Raw genomic sequence first — 20,140 nt, forward strand, 5'->3', positions numbered from 1 at the left:
CTCAGCCACACTCAAGGTACTAAACGACATCATAACCGCCATCGATAAAAGACAGTACTGTGCAGCCGTCTTCATCGACCTTGCCAAGGCTTTCGACTCTGTCAATCACCATATTCTTATCGGCAGACTCAGTAGCCTCGGTTTTTCGGATGACTGCCTTGCCTGGTTCACCAATTACTTTGTAGACAGAGTTCAGTGTGTCAAATCGGAGGGCATGTTGTCCGGTCCTCTGGCAGTCTCTATGGGGGTGCCACAGGGTTCAATTCTCGGGCCGACTCTTTTCTCTGTGTATATCAATGATGTTGCTCTTGCTGCGGGCGATTCCCTGATCCACCTCTACGCAGACGACAACATTCTATACACTTTCGGCCCGTCATTGGACACTGTGCTATCTAACCTCCAATCGAGCTTCAATGCCATACAACACTCCTTCCGTGGCCTCCAACTGCTCTTAAACGCTAGTAAAACCAAATGCATGCTTTTCAACCGATCGCTGCCTGCACCCGCTTGCCCGACTAGCATCACCACACTGGATGGTTCCGACCTTGAATGTGGACAACTATAAGTACCTAGGTGTCTGGCTAGACTGCAAACTCTGCTTCCAGACCCATATCAAACATCTCCAATCGAAAATCAAATCAAGAGTCGGCTTTCTATTCCGCAACAAAGCCTCCTTCACTCACGCTGCCAAGCTTACCCTAGTAAAACTGACTATCCTACCGATCCTCGACTTCGGCGATGTCATCTACAAAATTGCTTCCAACACTCTTCTCAGCAAACTGGATGCAGTTTATCACAGTGCCATCCGTTTTGTCACTAAAGCACCTTATACTACCCACCACTGCGACTTGTATGCTCTAGTCGGCTGGCCCTCGCTACATATTCGTCGCCAGACCCACTGGCTTCAGGTCATCTACAAGGCCATGCTAGGCAAAGCTCCGCCTTATCTCAGCTCACTGGTCACGATGGCAACACCCATCCGTAGCACGCGCTCCAGCAGGTGTATCTCATTGATCATCCCTAAAGACAACACCTCATTCGGCCGCCTTTCGTTCCAGTACTCTGCTGCCTGTGACTGGAACGAATTGCAAAAATCGCTGAAGTTGGAGACTTTTATCTCCCTCACCAACTTCAAACATCAGCTATCTGAGCAGCTAACCGATCGCTGCAGCTGTACATAATCTATTGGTAAATAGCCCACCCATTTTCACCTACCTCATCCCCACAGTTTTTATTTTTTTACTTTTCTGCTCTTTTGCACACCAATATCTCTACCTGTACATGATCATCTGATCATTTATCACTCCAGTGTTAATCTGCAATATTGTAATTATTCGCCTACCTCCTCATGCCATTTGCACACATTGTATATAGACTCCCCTTCTTTCTCTACTGTGTTATTGACTTGTTAATTGTTTACTCCATGTGTAACTCTGTGTTGTCTGTTCACACTGCTATGCTTTATCTTGGCCAGGTCGCAGTTGCAAATGAGAACCTGTTCTCAACTAGCCTACCTGGTTAAATAAAGGTGAAATAAAAAAATAAAAATATATGAGAGTGAGCTATCGCAAGAATTCAGTACATAAACATGTGGGGTGTATAAACACTGTAAATAAAATAAAATGTACAATAGTAGAAATATTAGAATGAGCTATGTTGGGGATACAGCATTTTAATACACAGTGTTGTTGGGTTCTGGAGAATATGAAATATACTTATGTCACTGAAGGAGAGAGGGTAATGTATAACGTTTACATTATGTCAGGATATGATATTGTTAGCCATCAGGGATCCAATGGGAAGGATCCTCTGGGAGGAGAAGAGATACAGTCTGGTACCAGGCACCATGACAGCCGTGAGTTGGGGAGGAGTGAGCACTTTGGGGCAGAGGTCAGGTCAGATGAAGTGAGGAAGAACAGATATCACTAAGGTTCTGTCTCGCAACAGAGATGCATTGGCGGTTCAGATGTGTAGGAGGAGACTCAGGAGGAAGTCTTAAATATCAGTGCTTGTGTGAATATGTCATCTTCTAATGCAGCTGTATTGATCCTCTGGGAAGAATAAACTTGGGTTTGAGCTGTCATAGTGTCCGTTGTGTTTTACTCTGAGAATTAGAACCTGATAGTGTGTAACAGGAAGAGTCCAGTGGTTCAATGTCTCTATAACATGTGACAGCAGCATTGGCTCTCTGTGTGTGTGCGTGAGTATGTGTGATAGCTTATGTGTGTCTATTGTGTGAGTGAGTGTGCGTCACCTGCAAACCAAAGCATAGGTTGCTGTCATACCTGATCCATAGACTGCTTACAGGGTAAGAAAACCAAATTTGTAATTTGGGTGAACTATCCCTTTAACAATAACCTAATAGCAGGAACAGAACCATCTAGTGTTCAGAACACCTAACATCATGATGTTGGATGGGACATAAACAACTTAAATCACACATTGCTCTGAACAGGGGAAAGAAACATCAACAAATTCACGGAGAATACATTATATAGGATGAAGAAACAATACTCTGATCCGTAGCATCATACTACATGTCAAACAGAGAACTGATACTGTAGTATATACTTGTAGGGGTGGGATTGGCGTGGGATGTGGGTGGTCTGTGGATGGCTTTTGACAACTTGTTGGATTCCTCATGTCTTACTCATTGTTAGAAAAAAAAGTTTGGTCCAAATTAGATACTATCATTAATTTAATATTATATAAATAAATAAAAAATGGCCAATTTGGGTGCAATTCCTCCGATATCAAATTATATTGCAACAAAATAATGTTTCTGCAATGCTCATCTTATCTGTTTCAGAACAATCTCTGAGATGACGGGTGTCGTGTCTTGCTGAAAGGACATCGAACGACAATGCACAGATTTTTCCGTCACTGATCATTCGGGGGAGAAAAAAAAAAATCACAATCTCACAGAGGTTTGCATTTTTTTTCTTTTTAAGAAGGGGAGGGGACAATTGGCACATAAACTTGCCCACAACTAGCAGGCAGAGGGGGATGCAGCTACTGCTCTGCTTCCGCTCCTCTTTCTAGTATCTTTTTCGAACTCGATCGAGCATCTGACGTAATTACGCAATATTTTAGCTCTGGGTTTCCGAGATTAGGCACCGGCTGATTTCAAAATATTCAGTGCCTATCATTTCCATTAACTTAGGGTTAAAAAAAACAGTGATGCTCAATCTACACAACCGATGACGTGGGACGAGGCCTCATCTATACATTACACCATTTTTGAAGTCTGAAAATGCCTGACAAACTTTGATGTCGCAGTGAACTATCCCTACACGTGAGAATCTTCTGACTTCATGCCTAACACATGACTCACAGACACTCTCTCAGCAGCTGATCTCACCTTGGCCTTCTCAGTGGGCTCGATGACAATGCCGTTAGTGGAGTTGTTGAGCTCCCGGGAAACCACACACAGGAATTCAGCCTGGTCCTCGTTGCCATAGTTGTAGGACGAGCCGATGCTTATGAGCTGTGAGGGGAGATGGGGAAAGGGTGAGCGAGATTGTAAATTAGCTTAAAAAGTCAACTTCACAAGAACATTTTAAGGCACTGGAAAAAGGTATGGACATTACCAGATTTACCACCCACGACCTATGGATTTAAAGATAAGTGTTACATGACGACTACTAGGCCCACCTGCTCAAACTTCCAGCCGTCTGACATGGTGGACACCATCTGGGTGAGCTCCTCCTCTTGGCACTGCAGCACCCGGTACACATGTTTCACTGGGCCCTGAGAGAAAAACAGATACTACAATAAAAGCCCCTGTTTCCACACAGTGACATGTGTCTACCAGAGTACATTAGGGTTAATTGGCGGGTAGGTGTTTTGCTTTGGAACAGTAAGTGGTGTGTGTGTGTGCGTGTGCCAGTATACACACAAACACAGACTTGTAAACACATTCATCCTCTGAAATGTTAGTGTTTGGCTTAGCATGTGTTATTTCACAGCATCAATGCCATCCTCCATCACAGACTAAGGCCTTTTCCATTCATCCTGTCTGCCTTTCACTGGCATACCTGAGATGTCCTGTTCTCGTTGTCCCGTATCCTCTCCTTTACCAGCCTCACCAATGACGCAATATTGTAGAACTCCGCCTCCTCAAGGACACCTGAGACAGCCAACCAATAGTTTAGTCGCATGATACTAATAAGGAAAGGGCCTGTATCACACATCTGCAGAATCCCATTGCTTCTAAATAAAAGCACGGTGTGTGATCAGGATTGTATTTGACAATTGTTTTAAACTATTATTTGGACAGTCTTACCTTCTTCTGCTAGGTTCTTGTCCATGATCAGTTTCCCATGCCGCAGGTAATTCAGAATGGGGCCAAAGTATGTGGGATCTCTGTCAATCAGGTATGCACCGGTCTCATCCTAAGATATTTATAAAAGTTTGGAAAAAAAGCCCATTGTATGCCTGCCATTAGTGTCAGATAAATGTTTTTCTGGTGCTTCTTCACATGCAGATCAAATCATACATTACTATCAAATGGCTGAGCAGTAGACTTTGAGTGTTACAATTTTCGAACATTTTAGCTTAATAAGGTGATGGGTGTAATCTCATGCACGATCTTCACAGTGGCAATGCATTATGAATGGTACATTGATGCACCTTGATTTATGATATAACGGTTATGATAGATTGTTACCTTATCAGAGTCCAAATCCGGATCTTCTTGACACAATCGGTACAGGAACGATTTGGGGTCCCTGCACAATGTCTGTTTGGTTGTGACAAAGCAGGTTCCACCAACATTGAGGCGAACCCAGCGGGATCCGGGTTTCTCTGCTGGCTCTGACGGGGAACTGGGGTTGCTTCTCATTGGAAACCCAAACACCACTCTGCTAGTACTCGATACCCCGGGACTGGTGGGCAAGCTACTCCGCGGCGGAACCATGAGACTGGACGAAGCCAGCCGAACAGAGCCTCGGACATCACGGTGCTCGGTTTGTTCTATAGTGCTAGTACCACTCTGCTCCACAACGTGCAATTCAGCCATATTTCCTTCGTCAAAAACAACCACACTGCAGGGTAACAATAATTCCTACCGATTCGTGAACACAACGGGGTTCTTTTTATCCAACAAGGTGGCTGACATTAGGGCGTTGTTACACACATTCGTTCATGTCCATGCCTTCCAAGACATCTATATTTCTTAGTTGAAATATACGATATTTTTTAGCAACATCGCTTGCAATGTTTTCCTAAAACAAATTGGCCATTCTTGTTTATTCAAACGTTAATCAGAAGAGGACAATTCTTCCGGGTTGGAACGTCATTACTGTATACTTCCGCTATTTCGTTTTCCCCCTCCAAAATAAGAGTTCATTGTTTAAATATAAATGTTATTTTCAGTCATACTATAGTTAGTATTTAAATGAAATATGTGTTCTCTGTTGATGTTGTAAGTCTCCTTATATTAAGCACTTTATTAAATTATTTTAATCTAAAAACATTTATTATGAAAGATCTGAAACAGTACATGTTGTGTTGCCAGACAGTTGGCGGTAACTGCTTGTTAGTCAACAGAGGCTTCAGGTAATGTGCTATCAATTGTTCATGTTTTTAATCATCCTTTACTCGCTAAGTGTTTCCAGATAATACATTTCAAGATTCAGTTTATATAGCTAACCAGGTAGCTAAAATGTTCACTAGCAAGCTCTATTTTCAGACCCTACTCTAGTAGTTTAGCTAACGTGCTTGCTAAAAGTGGTTGGCTAGTTAGTTAGCTATCTAAGCTCGACCAAATTGGGTCAATTTGAAGACCTTCAAAGCTAGCTTCATAACTAGCTAATTAAGGAAATAGTTTAATAATGTTCTCGGGGAAAAGGCTAACTAGCTAGCAATTCGTTATACTAAAGCCAGAAAGGGCAGCCACTAGAATCTAAAGCATCATCAGTTGTGTCCCTATGTAGCCAGAGAAGCTGTAACATCAATACGAGGGTGGAGGGGAGGGACATATTGATAGATAGCAATCGGCCACATTCATTTATACATTTGCATGCTTTTTAACTGCCATCATGTCATTATTAATCTGATAAGATGTTAGAGTTGACAGAGGATGGATTATTTAGTTATTGACCTTTCTCATTTCAACAGCCTTAGCCATGAGTGAGTTTCGGATACATCATGACGTCAACGAGCTGCTCAGTCTGCTTCATGTGCGAGGAGGTGATGGAGCAGAAGTGTATATTGATTTACTGCAGAAGAACAGGACACCATATGTCACCACAACAGTGTCTGCACACAGTGCAAAGGTGATTGATGGGGAAATTATTTGCCAATTTTGTAAAGGTTTATGCTCTTTCTACCAATAGCCTTGACTAATTCAACTTTCATTCTCAGGTCAAAATAGTAGAGTATTCAAAGACGCCAGAGGACTTCCTAAGGAAATATGATGAGCTCAAGTCAAAAAATGTCCGCAACCTGGACCCACTGGTCTACCTCCTATCAAAGCTTAGCGAGGACAAAGAGGTAATCATTTTGCATATGTTACTCAGATGCTGACAATTCCTACACTGTTTAATTTACAGTACAGTATTATGTCCCAATAACAATGTGTTGTGTTTTAATATATTCCAGACGCTCCAATGTCTGCAACAGAATGCCAAAGAAAGGTCTGAAGCAACTGGTAATGTGACATCAAGTACAAGCACAACCTTTGCTATCCCTCCAACCAGCACCAAGATGTCAATGCAGGAACTGGAAGAGCTGCGCAAGAAGTTGGGAAACGTCACTGCCAGCTCCAACGTGCCCCAGGTGTGTACTCACATCATTTTAAAGGTTACTTATAATTAGGGACAGGATATTTTCTGGCCCTTTTTATAGTCTGTTACATAGTTGTAAAGTAGGGTCTGGAGTGTTTCCTGGTGAAGTCATGTAGTCAGAAACAAAACTCCTGGCCCACCGCGTATGACTACTTCAAGTGGGCCGGACCAAATAGTTTTGAAAAGGCTAAAGTTGAATACATCTGTAAGTTCTACTACTTGTTCTCCATCTGTACAGTCGGCTGAAGTCACACGAAAGATGCTGAGGGACAGACACAACAAAAAGAACCCCACTCAGCCCAACCCAGTGTTTCCAAACTGGGTGTATGACCGGCCTGCTCTGATTGGGGACTTCATCACCGGTGCCACACCAGCAGGAGGAGACCCAGCAGTGGCTGTTGGTATGAATTGATCTTCATATGTCTGACACATTTTGATAGATTTCATGAAGTTTGTGCATACAGTGCCTTCAGAAAGTATTCATTACCCCGGACTTATTCCACATTTTGTTTTTACAGCCGGAATTCTAAATTGATCAAATGTATTATTTTTCTCACCTATCTACACACAATACCCCCAAAATGACAAAGTGAAAAAGGTTTTTAGAAATGTTTGCTAATTTATTGAATATTAAATATAGAAATATCAAATTTCCATAAGTATTTACACCCCTGAGTCAATACATGTTAGAATCACCTGTGGCAGCGATTACAGCTGTGAGTCTTTCTGGGTAAGTCTCTAAGAGCTTTGCACACCTGGATTGTACAATATTTGCACATTTATTATTTTACAAATTCTTCAAGCTCTGTCAAATTGATCATTGCTTGACAACCATTTTCATGTCTTGTCATAGATTTTATAGCAGATTTCAGTCAAAACTGTAACTTGTCCACTCAGGAACATTCACTGTCTTCTTGGTAAGCAACTCCAGTGTATAATTGGCCTTGTGTTTTAGGTCATTGTCCTGCTGAAAGGTGAATTCATCTCCCAGTGTCTGGTGGAAAGCAGACGGAATCAGGTTTTCTTTTAAGATATTGCCTGTGCTTAGCTCCATTCCATTTCTTTTTTATCCTCAAACTCCCCCGTCCTTAACGATTAAAAGCTTACCCATAACATAATGCAGCAACTACTCTGCTTGAAAATATGGAGAGTGGTACTCAGTAATGTGTTGTATAGGATTTTCCCCAAACATAACACTTATATTCAGGACATAAAGTGAATTGCTTTGCCACATTTTTTGCAGTATTACTTTAGTGCCTTGTTGCAAACAGGATTCAAGTTTTGGAATATTTGTATTCTGTACAGGCTTCCTTATTTTCACGATGTCAATTAGGTTAGTATTGCGGAGTAACTACAATGTTGTTGATCCATCCTCAGTAATCTCCTATCACAGCCATAAACTCTGTATCGGTTTTAAAGTCACCATTGGTCTCATGGTGAAATCCCTGAGCGGTTTCCTTCCTCAACGCCAACTGAGTTAGGAAGGACGCCTGTATCTTTGTAGTAACTGGGTGTATTGATAAACCATCCAAAGTGTAATTAATAACTTCACCATGCTAATAGGGATATTCAATCATCTCTGTGTGTAGGGTACGGAGATGAGGTAGTCATTCAAAAATCATGTTAAACACTATTGCACAAAGAGTGATCCAATGCAACTTTTTATATGACTTGTTTTAATCCATTTTTACTCCTAAACTTATATAGGTTTGCCTTAACGAAGATGTTGAATACTTATTGACTCAACACATTTCAGCTATTTGTTTTTAATACATTTGTAACAATTTCTAAAAACAACATTCCACTTTGACATGATGGGGTATTGTGTGTAGGCCGGTGACACAAAATCTCTATTTAATCCTTTTTAAATTCAGGCTGCACGATAACAAAATGTGGAAAAAGTCAAGGGGTGTGAATACTTTCTGAAGGCAGCGACTGCTCATTTTTATGTAGCGAATGCAATAAGGAAATGTGTGAAAATGTACCTCAAATCTCTTTGGTGTTTTATGATCAGGTACAATGCCCCTGCCAGCCCAGGAGCAGGCTTTGGTTGATGATCTGTTGTTTGTGCTGATCGGTGTGGATGGCAGAGACATCACAGCCCAGCCTGTCCTCGGGAGGCAGAACCGCTCCTTCATCATTGACCCCAGCCTTGACATGTCCATCAAGGAGCTGGTCAACAGGATACTACCAGTCGCCTCATACTACTCTACTATAACACGGTGAGTGAACTTTAACAAGGAAATATACACTGAGTGTACAAAACATTAAGGCCTTTCCTAATATTGAATTACACCCCCCCCCCCCCCCTTTGCACTCGGAACAGCCTCAATTCATCAGGGCACGGACTCTACAAGGTGTCAAAAGCATTCCACAGGGATGCTGGCCCATGTTGACTAATGCTTCCCACAGTTGTGTCAAGTTGGCTGGATGTCCTTTGGGTGGTGAAGCATTCTTGATACACACAGGAAACTGTTGAGTGTGAAAAACCCAGCAGAGTTGCAGTGCTTGACACAAACTGGTGCGACTGGCACCTACTACCACCCTCTCAAGGATTAAAAAGCCTTCTTTAACCTGTCTCCTCCCCTTCATCTACAGTGATTTTGAAGTGGATTTAACAAGTGACATCGGTAAGGGATCATAGCTTTCACCTGGATTCACCTGGTCAGTCTGTCATGGAAAGAGCCGGTGTTCCTAATGATTTGTACACTCAGTCTAGATACTTAACTTTGTTTTGTTTCTGCGGGACTCAAGTTGTGATCCTTACACCATCTGGGGATGTATCACGTGGCTTGCGTTGTCAAACAATTTGTTTGTGTTTTGTCTGGTATAACAGTTTTGCTGTGTTTATGTCTGGCAGCTTCACTGAGGAGAAGTCGTCCTTTGAGTACGGCCAGGTGAACCACGCCCTGACGGCGGCCATGAGGACCCTGATGAAGGAGTACCTGATCCTGGTGACCCAGCTGGAGCACCTCCACAGGCAGGGCATGCTCTCCCTGCAGAAGCTCTGGTTCTATATCCAGCCTACCATGAGGACCATGGAGATCCTAGCCTCCATTGGTAAAGCTGTTATGATCATACAATACAATAAATCGTATATATAAACGGAGTATACCAAACATTAGGGAACACCTTCCTAATATTGAGTTGCACCTGTCCCCTTTGCCCTCAGAACAGACTCAATTTGTCGGGGCATGGACTCTACAAGGTGTCGAAAGCGTTCCACAGGGATGCTGGCCTGTGTTGACTCCAATGCTTCCTACAGTTTTGTCAAGTTGGCAGAATGTCCTTTGGGTGGTGGACCATTCTTTATACACAGGGGAAACTGTTGAGCATGAAAAACCCAGCAGCATTGCAGTTCTTGAAATAACACATGGAATCATGTAGTAACCAAAAAGTGTTAAACAAATCAAAATATATTTTAGATTTTAGTTTCTTCAAAGTAGCCACCCTTTGCCTTGATGACAGCTTTGCACACGCTTGGCATTCTCTCAACCAGCTTCATGAGGTAGTCACCTGGACTGCATTTCAATTAACAGGTGTGCCTTGATAAAAGTTCATTTGTAGAATTTCTTGATTCCATTTCAAATGCATGCATGCATACATACACACAATCATATATATATTCTGGTTCGTTGGTAGCTATATCTGCATTGCACTTTTGGACGTTCAATTGTGTTATTGCTTTTTAGATAGATCTGTCAGAGGTGTTATGCCGATATTGTCTTGTCCAGTGGTCTATGAGGATGAGATGGTCATGTGTGGTATGTTGTTGCAGACTGCCCAAAGTAAAAAGTGCCCCTAGTAAAAAAGAAAAAGATAATCAGTGGGTTGCATGTTCTGCTTCTCAAAGCCTCTTCGGTGGACAAAGGAGACTGCATGGGTGGGTCGACGTTGAGCCTCCTTCACGATCGTACCTTCAACTACACTGGAGACAGTCAAGCCCAGGAACTGTGCCTATACCTCACGAAAGCAGCTAGTGTCCCTTACTTTGAGATACTGGAGAAATGGATCTATAGAGGCATCATCAAGGACCCTTACAGGTATTGTTTTTTTGTTTTTTTTGTCACGCAACTCATTTCCCACATTTCTTCATTTCTACCATTTAATCAAATAGGTACTTCTCTATTATGTCACAGACTTGGACATGAGTTATGGCAATTTTAGATTTTTACATAATTAGTTAGTTTTGTTCATGTTTTTTGTGATTGATTTTGTCTTCATAGTGAGTTCATGGTTGAAGAGCACGAGCTACAGAAAGAGAAGATCCAGGAGGACTACAACGACAAGTATTGGGATCAGCGGTACACCATCGTACAGCACAGAATTCCATCCTTTCTTCAGAAAATGGCAGACAAAATTTTAAGTACAGGTAAGACGCTGATACTGTTCGCATCAGATTTGCTCAGGTCACCCTTTTAGTGCATCCTGACCATGGCCAGTGCAATTCAGTGTTTTCTTATAGTGTAGAAAACAAGGAGTATCAAGGTCCTGATCATTTGTAGTGGAGTTTTTGTGTCTGTTTTTTTTCTTCTTCTCATCCTGTTCTATAGGGAAGTACCTCAACGTGGTGAGAGAGTGTGGCCGGGACGTGACTTGTCCCGATGCTAAGGAGATCCTCTACACTCTCAAGGAGAGAGCCTACGTGGAGCAGATAGAAAAATCCTACTACTACGCCAGCAAGGTCCTTCTCGACTTCCTGATGGAGGAGAAGGAGCTGGTCGCACGCCTTAGGTAAACAACAACAGCACAACCATATATAGATCATTCAAGTTTGATAGGGTATTTCTGATTTGGTATGCTCAAATTAAAATGGTTTTTGTCACATGCAACAATGCAGTTCAAGAAATAGAGTTAAGAACATATTTACGAAATAAACTAAAGTAATTTAAAAAATAAATAATTTAAGTAACAAGTAAATTACATAACAATAACAAGGCTATATACAGGGGTTACCGGTACAGAGTCAATGTGTGGGGGTACAGGTTAGTCGAGGTCATTTGTAAAGTGACTATGCATAGCTAATAGGCAACGAGTAGCGGCAATATAAAAGCAAAGGGGAGCGTCAATGTAAATAGTCTGAGTGGCCATTTGATGAATTGTTCAGCAATCTTATGGCTTGGAGGTAGAAGCTGTTAGGGAGCCTTTTGGACCTAGACTTGGCGCTCCGGTACAGCTTCCCGTGCGGTAGCAGAGAGAACAGTCTATGACTTGGGTGACTGGAGTCTTTGACACATTTTTTTGTCCTTCCTCTGACACCGCCTATTATATAGGTCCTGGATGGCAGGAAGCTTGGCCCCAGTGATGTTCTGGGCCGTACACACGACCCTCTGTAGCGCCTTACGGTCAGATCCCGAGCAGTAGCCAAACCAGGCGATGATGCAACTGGTCAGGATGCTCTTCGATGGTGCATCTGTAGAACTTTTTGAGGATCTGGGGACCCATGCCAAATCTTTTCAGCCTCCCGAAGGGGAAAGTTGTCATACCCTCGTCACAACTGTCTTGGTGTGTTTGGACCATGAATGTTCGTTGGTGATGTGGTCACCAAGGAACTTGAAACTCTCGACCCGCTCCACTTCAGCCCCTTCAATGTTAATGGAGGCCTGTTCAGCCCTCCTTTTCCTATAGTCCATGATCATCTCCTTTGTCTTGCTCACATTGAGGGAGAAGTTGTTGTTCAGTTGTATGCTAAAATATGTATTCTTCCTAGGTCAATCAAGCACTACTTCTTAATGGACAAGGGAGATTTCTTTGTCCATTTCATGGATCTGACAGAAGAGGAGCTGAAAAAGCCAGTGGATGACATTGTCCCTCCCAGACTGGAGGCCTTGCTAGAGCTGGCTCTGAGGATGAGTACTGCTAACACAGACCCATTCAAAGATGACCTGAAGGTAATTATAAACCGGGTTTTTATTTATTTTAAATGTAATCTTTATTTAACTAGGCAAGTCAGTTAAGAAGACATTCTTATTTACAATGACGGCCTACACCGGCCAAACCCGGATGACGCTGGGCCAATTGTGTGCAGTCCTATGGGACTCCCATTCACGGCCGGTTGTGAAACAGCCTGGATTCAAACCAGGGTGTCTGTAGTGGCGCCTCACTGAGATACAGTGCCTTAGACCGCTGTCTCCAGGCACTCTGCATTGCGTCGTGACCAAGAACAGCTCTTAGCCGTGGTATGTTGGCCATATATCAAACCCCTCTGACCTTACTGATTAAATATCCTAGACGAGTACCAGTCTGGAATTGATACTATCTTGATAACAGCAGCACCATCTAGTGGTTACCTTATTCATTCAGTTTCAGTTTTGTAAATGGGTTTAGTTCAAGCATCATGACCTAAATGCATACTACACGGTATGATTTTAAATATCCTTTCATGCATGCATTATGATGAATAGGCTCGTGTAACCTTCCCAAAATATGTCTGAGCATATTAACATTTGCTTACAGCAGCTGGGGGCACTATTGACTACTTTGAGGTGAATCTAAAGTAATTTCTTATCTTGTTATTCAAATGGTGTGTCCATTGCTGTTCACTGCATTCGACTATTTCTTATAGCTGCACTCTAGCACAGTAATAGACAATTGCTGAGGGGCAGAATCACAATTGTATTGCAGGGATGGGCAACTTTGATGGAGGTGGGGGCCACCAAAAATCTGAACTCATCATGAGGGGCCGCAGTGGCTCATGGGTCTGCGTACCCACATCCATAACCACACATGCAGTCAGAGCCGGCCCTAGCCTTTTTGGGTGCCAGAAGCATCTTTAGAGTACATTTTCTGCAATTCTACACATTGTGCCATAGTGGAGAGAAATGTTTTTAATATGATATCTGAGCAAAGTGGGAGACAACAACACCTCCGCCACGTTGATCTTCAACAGGGGCCCCACAGGGGTGCGTGTTCAGCCCCCTCCTGTACTCCCTGTTCACCCATGACTGCCCGGCCACGCACATCTCCAACTCAACCATCAAGTTCGCTGCCGACACAAAAGTGTTTTTTTGGGAGAGGGGAAATTGCGATCTATAGGATATACATATAAAAGACAACTGGTTAAACAACTGGTATGTAATGTGGCTGTTTTGGGAGGGGCGTCACACTGAACTCTTCCACTCACCCTCTGGTCCGGTTTCCCAGATTGACCTGATGCCACATGACGTGATCACCCAACTGCTGCGGGTGCTGGCCATCGAGACCAAGCAGGAGAAGGCCATCATCAATGCCGACCCCACCGAGGTGGCCCTCAGCGGCCTGGAGGCCTTCTCCTTCGACTACATTGTCAAGTGGCCGCTGTCACTTATCATCAACAGGTCGGTACACTGGGGCTATATCCAAGGCCAGGTCTTCTGACCTCGGTATGACTTCCTGATTAAATGAAGGCTAAAAAAAAGCTCACTTGAAGATGGGATTAAAATAAAAAAATATATACTTTTCTACCCTAATGTAGCTTTTCTCAATCTATTGACAACCCCCCCCCCCGGGGACACAGGGCATGCTAAATGCCAATACTATAACCATGTGTTCTGTCTGATTCAGAGTTTGTATTTTTCTAGGAAAGCGCTTACGAGATACCAGATGCTATTCCGTCACATTTTTTACTGCAAACATGTCGAGAGGCTGTTGTGCAACGTGTGGATCAGCAACAAAACAGCCAAGCAGTACGCCTTGCACAGAGCTAAGTGGTGAGTTGACGAAACTTCTTCACTTAACTTCCTTGTTTGTTCCTCTTAGTGCCAACTTCCTAAGAGCAAGTTCTAATATGAGCTATCTGGTTTCCTCCTCCCTGAAGGTTTGCAGCAGCGTTTGCCCTGAGACAGCGCATGCTGAACTTTGTCCAGAACATCCAGTACTACATGATGTTTGAAGTCATGGAGCCCACCTGGCATATCATGGAGAACAACCTGAAATCTGTGCGTGGAAAGTAACCAAGGCTGCTCCTCACCTTGATAGCATTCAGTGCTATCGTGTATCAGTCTATAGCTACTTGTGGCGTAATTGTTCTGTGCCTAGTGTAGTAGATTGGCATCCATTACCAATGTCAGCCACAAGCATTTTCTAAGATTGTTGCATTTTTTTCCAGTCCTCATTTTCAATGCTCCTAATAACTGCATGATGCAGTTTAGTGCACACTGTCATAACCATGCCACGCCCTGCATTGACCAGGAATGCCCTAATATAGTCCATCTTGTCTCTCTCAGGCCTCCAACATAGACGACGTGCTCTGTCATCACACCAGCTTCCTGGACAACTGCCTGAAGGACTGCATGCTGACCAACCCAGAGCTGCTCAAGATCTTCTCCAAGCTCATGTCCGTGTGTGTCATGTTCACCAACTGCATGCAGGTTAGTGGATGTGGAACGCAAACTACAAAAACTGGGAATGTCAAGGCAGCTTGTTGTAGTTTACACGTAATGGTATTACATTTCAATTAAATACAAATACATGCAACTCATGCACATTAGAAGTATGGTGATATGTAGCCTAATATCCCCCCCCCCAGTGTGACTATACAGTGTCTCTCATTGCTGATCCTTGATCCTTATTAAATGTGTGTCTATTTCCTGGTGTAGCGCTTCACCCAGAGCATGAAGCTGGACCGGGAGATGAACCGCCTGTCTCTGGAGCACGGCACCATGGAGGGTCCTCCCACCCAGAGCGAACGCACCGTGGAGCAAGAGAAGAAGAGGCTCACCTCCAAGGTAACTACACACATACTCACTCATCTGCAGCAGATACTCACTGCTATAGACAACTTGAAGCATGGCTTTCAAAGGTAAAACGTCAAAGTATGACATGGGTTTTAGCTGGGTATGTTACATAGAACAACAACCAAATACAATAGTATCGTAAAGATGCCAAAGAATGTTTTGTATTCTGTCTCAAGTGCAATCTATCAGATATAACATTTCTGTATCCCAATCAGAAAATGTCCTACAGATGAAGTCGGAAGTTTACATACACTCCACACATTTCTTGTTAACAAACCATAGTTTAGGCAAGTCGGTTAGGACATCTACTTTGTGCATGACACAAGTCATTTTTGCAACAATTGTTTACAGACAGATTATTTCACTTACAATTCACTGTAACACAATTCCAGTGGGTTAGAAGTTTACATACACAAAGTCGACTGTGTCTTTAAACAGCTTGGACAATTCCGGAAAATGTCATGGCTTAGAAGCTTCTGATAGGCTAATTGACATCATTTGAGTCAATTGGACGTGTACCCTTGGATGCATTTCAAGGCCTACCTTCAAACCCAGTGCCTCTTTGCTTGACATCATAGGAAAATCAAACCTCAGACCTCAGAAAAAAACTTGTAGACCTCCACAAGTTTGGTTCATCATTGGGAGCAATTTCCAAATGCCTGAAGGTACCACGTTCATCTGTACAAACAATAGTAACCAAGTTTAAACATCATGGGACCACGCAAACGTTATAAAGCTCAGGAAGGTGACACGTTCTGTCTCCTCGAGCAAATCAATCCCAGAACAATAGCAAAGGACCTTGTGAAGATGCTGGAGGAAACAGGTACAAAAGTATCTATATCCACCGTAAAACGAGTCCTATATCGACATAACCTGAAAGGCCGCTTAGCAAGGAAGAAGCCACTGCTCCAAAACCGCCATAAAAAAAGCCAGACTACGGTTTGTAACTGCACATGGGGACAAAGATGGTACTTTTTGGAGAAATGTCCTCTGGTCTGATGAAACAATAATAGAACTGTTTGGCCATAGTGACCATCGTTATGTTTGGAGGAAAAAGGGGGAGGCTTTCAAATTTTATTGGTCACATACACATGGTTAGCAGATGTTAATGTAAGTGTAGCGAAATGCTTGTGCTTCTAGTTCTGACCATGCAGTAATATCTAACAAGTAACAATTTCACAACAACACCTAATACACACAAGTGTAAAGGAATGAATAAGAATATGTAAATATAAATGTATGGATGAGCGGTGGCCGAACAGCATAGGCAAGATGCAGTAGATGGTATAGAGTACAGTGTATACATATGAGATGAGTTGTGTAGGGTATGTAAACATTATATAAAGTGGCATTGTTTAAAGTGACTAGTGATACATTTATTACATCCAATTTTTAATTATTAAAGTGGCTAGAGATTTTGAGTCAGTATGTTGGCAGCAGCCACTCAATGTTAGTGATGGCTGTTTAACAGTTTGATGGTCTTGAGATAGAAGCTGTTTTTCAGTCCCTTGTTCCCAGCTTTGATGCACCTGTACTGACCTCACCTTCTGGATGATAGCGGGGTGAACAGGCAGTGGCTCGGTGGTTGTTGTCCTTGATCTTTTTGGCCTTCCTGTGACATCGGGTGGTGTAGGTGTCCAACCGTGAAGCATGGGGGTGGCAGCATCATGTTGTGGGGGTGCTTTGCTGCAGGAGGGACTGGTGCATTTCACAAAATAAATGGCATCATGAGGAAGGAAAATGATGTGGATATATTGAAGCAACATCTCAAGACCTCAGTCAGAAAGTTAAAGCTTGGTCACAAATGGGTTTTCCAAATGGACAATGACCCCAAGCATACTTCCAAAGTTGTGGCAAAATGGCTTAAGGACAACAAAGTCAAGTTATTGGAGTGGACATCACAAAGCCCTGACCTCAATCCTATAAATTTGTGGGCAGAACTGAAAAAGCGTGTGTGAGCAAGGAGGCCTACAAACCTGACTCAGTTACACCAGCTCTGTCAGGAGGAATCGGCCAAAATTCACCCAACTTGTTGTGGGAAGTTTGTGGAAGGCTACCTGAACCGTTTGACCAAAATTAAACAATTTAAAGGCAATGCTACCAAATACTAATTGAGTGTATTTAAACTTCTGACCCACTGGGAATGTGATGAAAGAAATAAAAGCTGAAATAAATAATTCTCTACTATTATTGACATTTCACATCCATAAAATAAAGTGGTGATCCTAACTGACCTAAGACAGGGCATTTTTACAAGGATAAAATGTCAGGAATTGTGAAAAACTGAGTTTAAATGTATTTGGCAAAGGTGTATGTAAACTTCCGACTTCAACTGTATGTCGTTGTTCCCCGTCATCAGTTCCTAGCGGAACACATGGACGCCCTGCAGTCAGACTCGTGCTTCGAAGCCACCATCAGCAAGTTTGACAGCAACTTCAGCACACTGCTCCTGGACCTGCTGGACAAGCTCAGCGTCTACAGCACCAACGACTGTGAGCACAGCATGATTAACATCATCTACCGGTGGGTATACTACTGCACAGGTCTATCTCTGGTACTGGGGAGATACTGGCTACGCACGTTTTTGTTGCTGCCCAGCACCCACACACCTGATTCAACTGATCAAGGTCCAGATTGAACACTGTGAGAAGTTGGTTATTGGAAATGGGTGTGTTAGTGCCGGGCTGGAACAAAAACCTGCGTACCCCGCAGCTCTCCAGGACCGGAGTGGGGAAACTCCTGATCTATAGATAGTTACAATCCTAGTAAAAACTGCTTTGAATTTGATTCCATAGGTTGGATTTCAACGGGTTCTACACAGAGCGTCTTGAGAGGATGGCTATAGAGAGAAGTCAGAAGGCTGCTGCATAGCATTGTCAAAGTGTGCTTGATGGTAACCCAAGCAATATGTATTTATTTCTCCTACTCCTGCCCATATAAAAAAACACCTTCAAAGACGACATTTCTCCCCCAGACATTTCTCCCCGTATCAAACATAAAACGGTTTAGTGTTTGATTCAAGAAACCTATCAACATAGATATTGATGTGTTTTGAAACCGGCTCTATGGTGTTTCCCCCTTTTTAAGAGGGGCATAGGATTAAATAACCAGGAACTGTATGCATTTATTTCAGAAGAAATAAAAGAACCTGGAGCTCTATAGGGGTAACTTGTTTTTTACCTCATGTTTTTTTGTGTGTGCTTCCTGTGTACAATAACAAATATTAAATGTCCCCAAGCATTATCTTTGTCATCTTTGCTTACAGAATTTAAAAAACACCGTAGACAGTAAACAGTAGGGGGGAATGGGTGCCAAAGGGTTAGTTGAGCCACCCCTTGTTTCTAGGAAACCATACACAAAATGTATAATGTGACCAAATATTTAGGGTCTGTGAAGAAGAAACCACTTGGGAAAATTGGTAAGGAAGTTAGGTCCAAAAAATGTATTTTCACAAAGTTAAATAAATTTTGTGGTATAGGTTTCATGATGTTTGTATCTAAACCAAAGTAGATCGTTTTTAAGACTTTTATACATCAGTTGGGGTCTCTATAAGCTACAATATGAGGTCATGCACCTAGCATGAGAGTGCATCCTTGTAGCTGTGTGGGCTAATATAGTCAAGGCAACAACTACTCTTCCTGGGGTCCAAACACATTAAGGTACTTGCATATAAAACGGTACATCATAACATTATTACACCACTACATATCTACAATACAACATGTATAATACCACCATACAACAATACTGTGTGTGTGTGTGTAGAATGCGTGCTAACACTTGTGTGCGTATGCGTGTCTCTTCATAGTCCCCGCTCTTCCATAAGGTGTATTTTTACCTGTTTTTAAAATCTTATTCTACTTGCATCAGTTACCTGATGTGGAATAGAGTTCCATGTAGTCATGGCTCTATGTACTACTACCCATAGTCTGTTCTGGACTTGGGGATTGTGAAGAGACCTCTGGTGGCACGTCTTGTGGGTTATGCATGGGTGTCTGGGCTGTGTGCTAGTAGTAGCTCGGTACAGTCCGCTTGTCAACACTTCTTACAAAAACCAGTAGTGATGACGTCATTCTCTCTTCCACTTTGACCCATGAGACATTGACATGCATATCATTAATGTTAGCTCGACTTGCTCAATTTCCACATGATTCATTACAGTGAATTTAATGAATGATTTGTCCCAAATACAACGCTTTTAGTTTTAGAAATATTTAGGACTAACTTGTTCCTTGCCACCCACTCTGAAACAAACTGCAGCTCTTTGTTAAGTGTTACAGTCCGTTCAGCCGCTGTAGAAGCTGACGTGTATGGTGTTGAGTCATGTGCAGACAATAGACACGCTGGCCTTACTGAAAGCCAGGGGCATGTCGTTAGTAAAGATTGAAGAAAGTGACATCATCATGCCCCGTGTATACAAATGGAAAACGAGCAGGGGTCTGGTCCCCCCCTTTGAGGTTCTTGAAAGTGAAGGGAAGAAGTCCATTTGAGCAGCATCAAGGGATGAAAAAAATGAGACTGAGTGACACGGAAGAGGAACATTGACAAAAAATGAACATGTACCCGTGCAAAAGAGTTGATAGAGTAGCAGAGAAGGTCTTGCCTGATGACATGGAGTCTGAGCTTGCTGAACATATC

At 42.7% G+C, this 20,140-nt stretch overlaps 2 protein-coding genes across 3 annotated transcripts in view; one reads left to right on the forward strand and one right to left on the reverse strand.

Annotated features, from left to right (window-relative positions):
• kctd2 (potassium channel tetramerization domain containing 2) overlaps positions 1 to 5,293 on the reverse strand; it is a 20,632-nt gene extending 15,339 nt beyond the window's left edge. The window contains exons 1-5 of the mRNA XM_029629291.2: positions 4,670 to 5,293; positions 4,286 to 4,394; positions 4,038 to 4,129; positions 3,655 to 3,750; positions 3,362 to 3,487 (exon numbers count right to left, since the gene is read on the reverse strand). Coding sequence (XP_029485151.2) covers positions 3,362 to 3,487; positions 3,655 to 3,750; positions 4,038 to 4,129; positions 4,286 to 4,394; positions 4,670 to 5,020 — 774 coding nt within the window. The 5' untranslated portion in view covers positions 5,021 to 5,293. The remainder of the gene's footprint in view (positions 1 to 3,361; positions 3,488 to 3,654; positions 3,751 to 4,037; positions 4,130 to 4,285; positions 4,395 to 4,669) is intronic.
• Positions 4,340 to 18,745, forward strand: LOC115106496 (gamma-tubulin complex component 2-like). 2 transcript variants are annotated; one of them, XM_065007954.1, is made up of 18 exons: positions 4,340 to 4,376; positions 6,121 to 6,278; positions 6,367 to 6,495; positions 6,604 to 6,780; positions 7,027 to 7,189; positions 8,803 to 9,010; positions 9,649 to 9,848; positions 10,642 to 10,831; positions 11,015 to 11,160; positions 11,342 to 11,522; positions 12,499 to 12,679; positions 13,932 to 14,104; positions 14,348 to 14,476; positions 14,584 to 14,704; positions 14,993 to 15,136; positions 15,365 to 15,493; positions 17,862 to 18,025; positions 18,298 to 18,745. In XM_065007954.1, exons 1-18 carry the CDS (start codon positions 4,355 to 4,357, stop codon positions 18,371 to 18,373), a joined length of 2,691 nt encoding a protein of 896 aa, XP_064864026.1. In that variant the 5' UTR covers positions 4,340 to 4,354; the 3' UTR covers positions 18,374 to 18,745. The 2 variants fall into 2 exon arrangements, with proteins under 2 accessions (XP_064864026.1, XP_029485150.1); XM_029629290.2 differs by lacking the exon at positions 4,340 to 4,376 and adding an exon at positions 5,454 to 5,559.
• The last annotated feature ends 1,395 nt before the right edge of the window (positions 18,746 to 20,140 follow it).

This window comes from Oncorhynchus nerka, linkage group LG23 (assembly GCF_034236695.1).
Source record: "Oncorhynchus nerka isolate Pitt River linkage group LG23, Oner_Uvic_2.0, whole genome shotgun sequence".
Classification (NCBI taxonomy): domain Eukaryota; kingdom Metazoa; phylum Chordata; class Actinopteri; order Salmoniformes; family Salmonidae; genus Oncorhynchus; species Oncorhynchus nerka.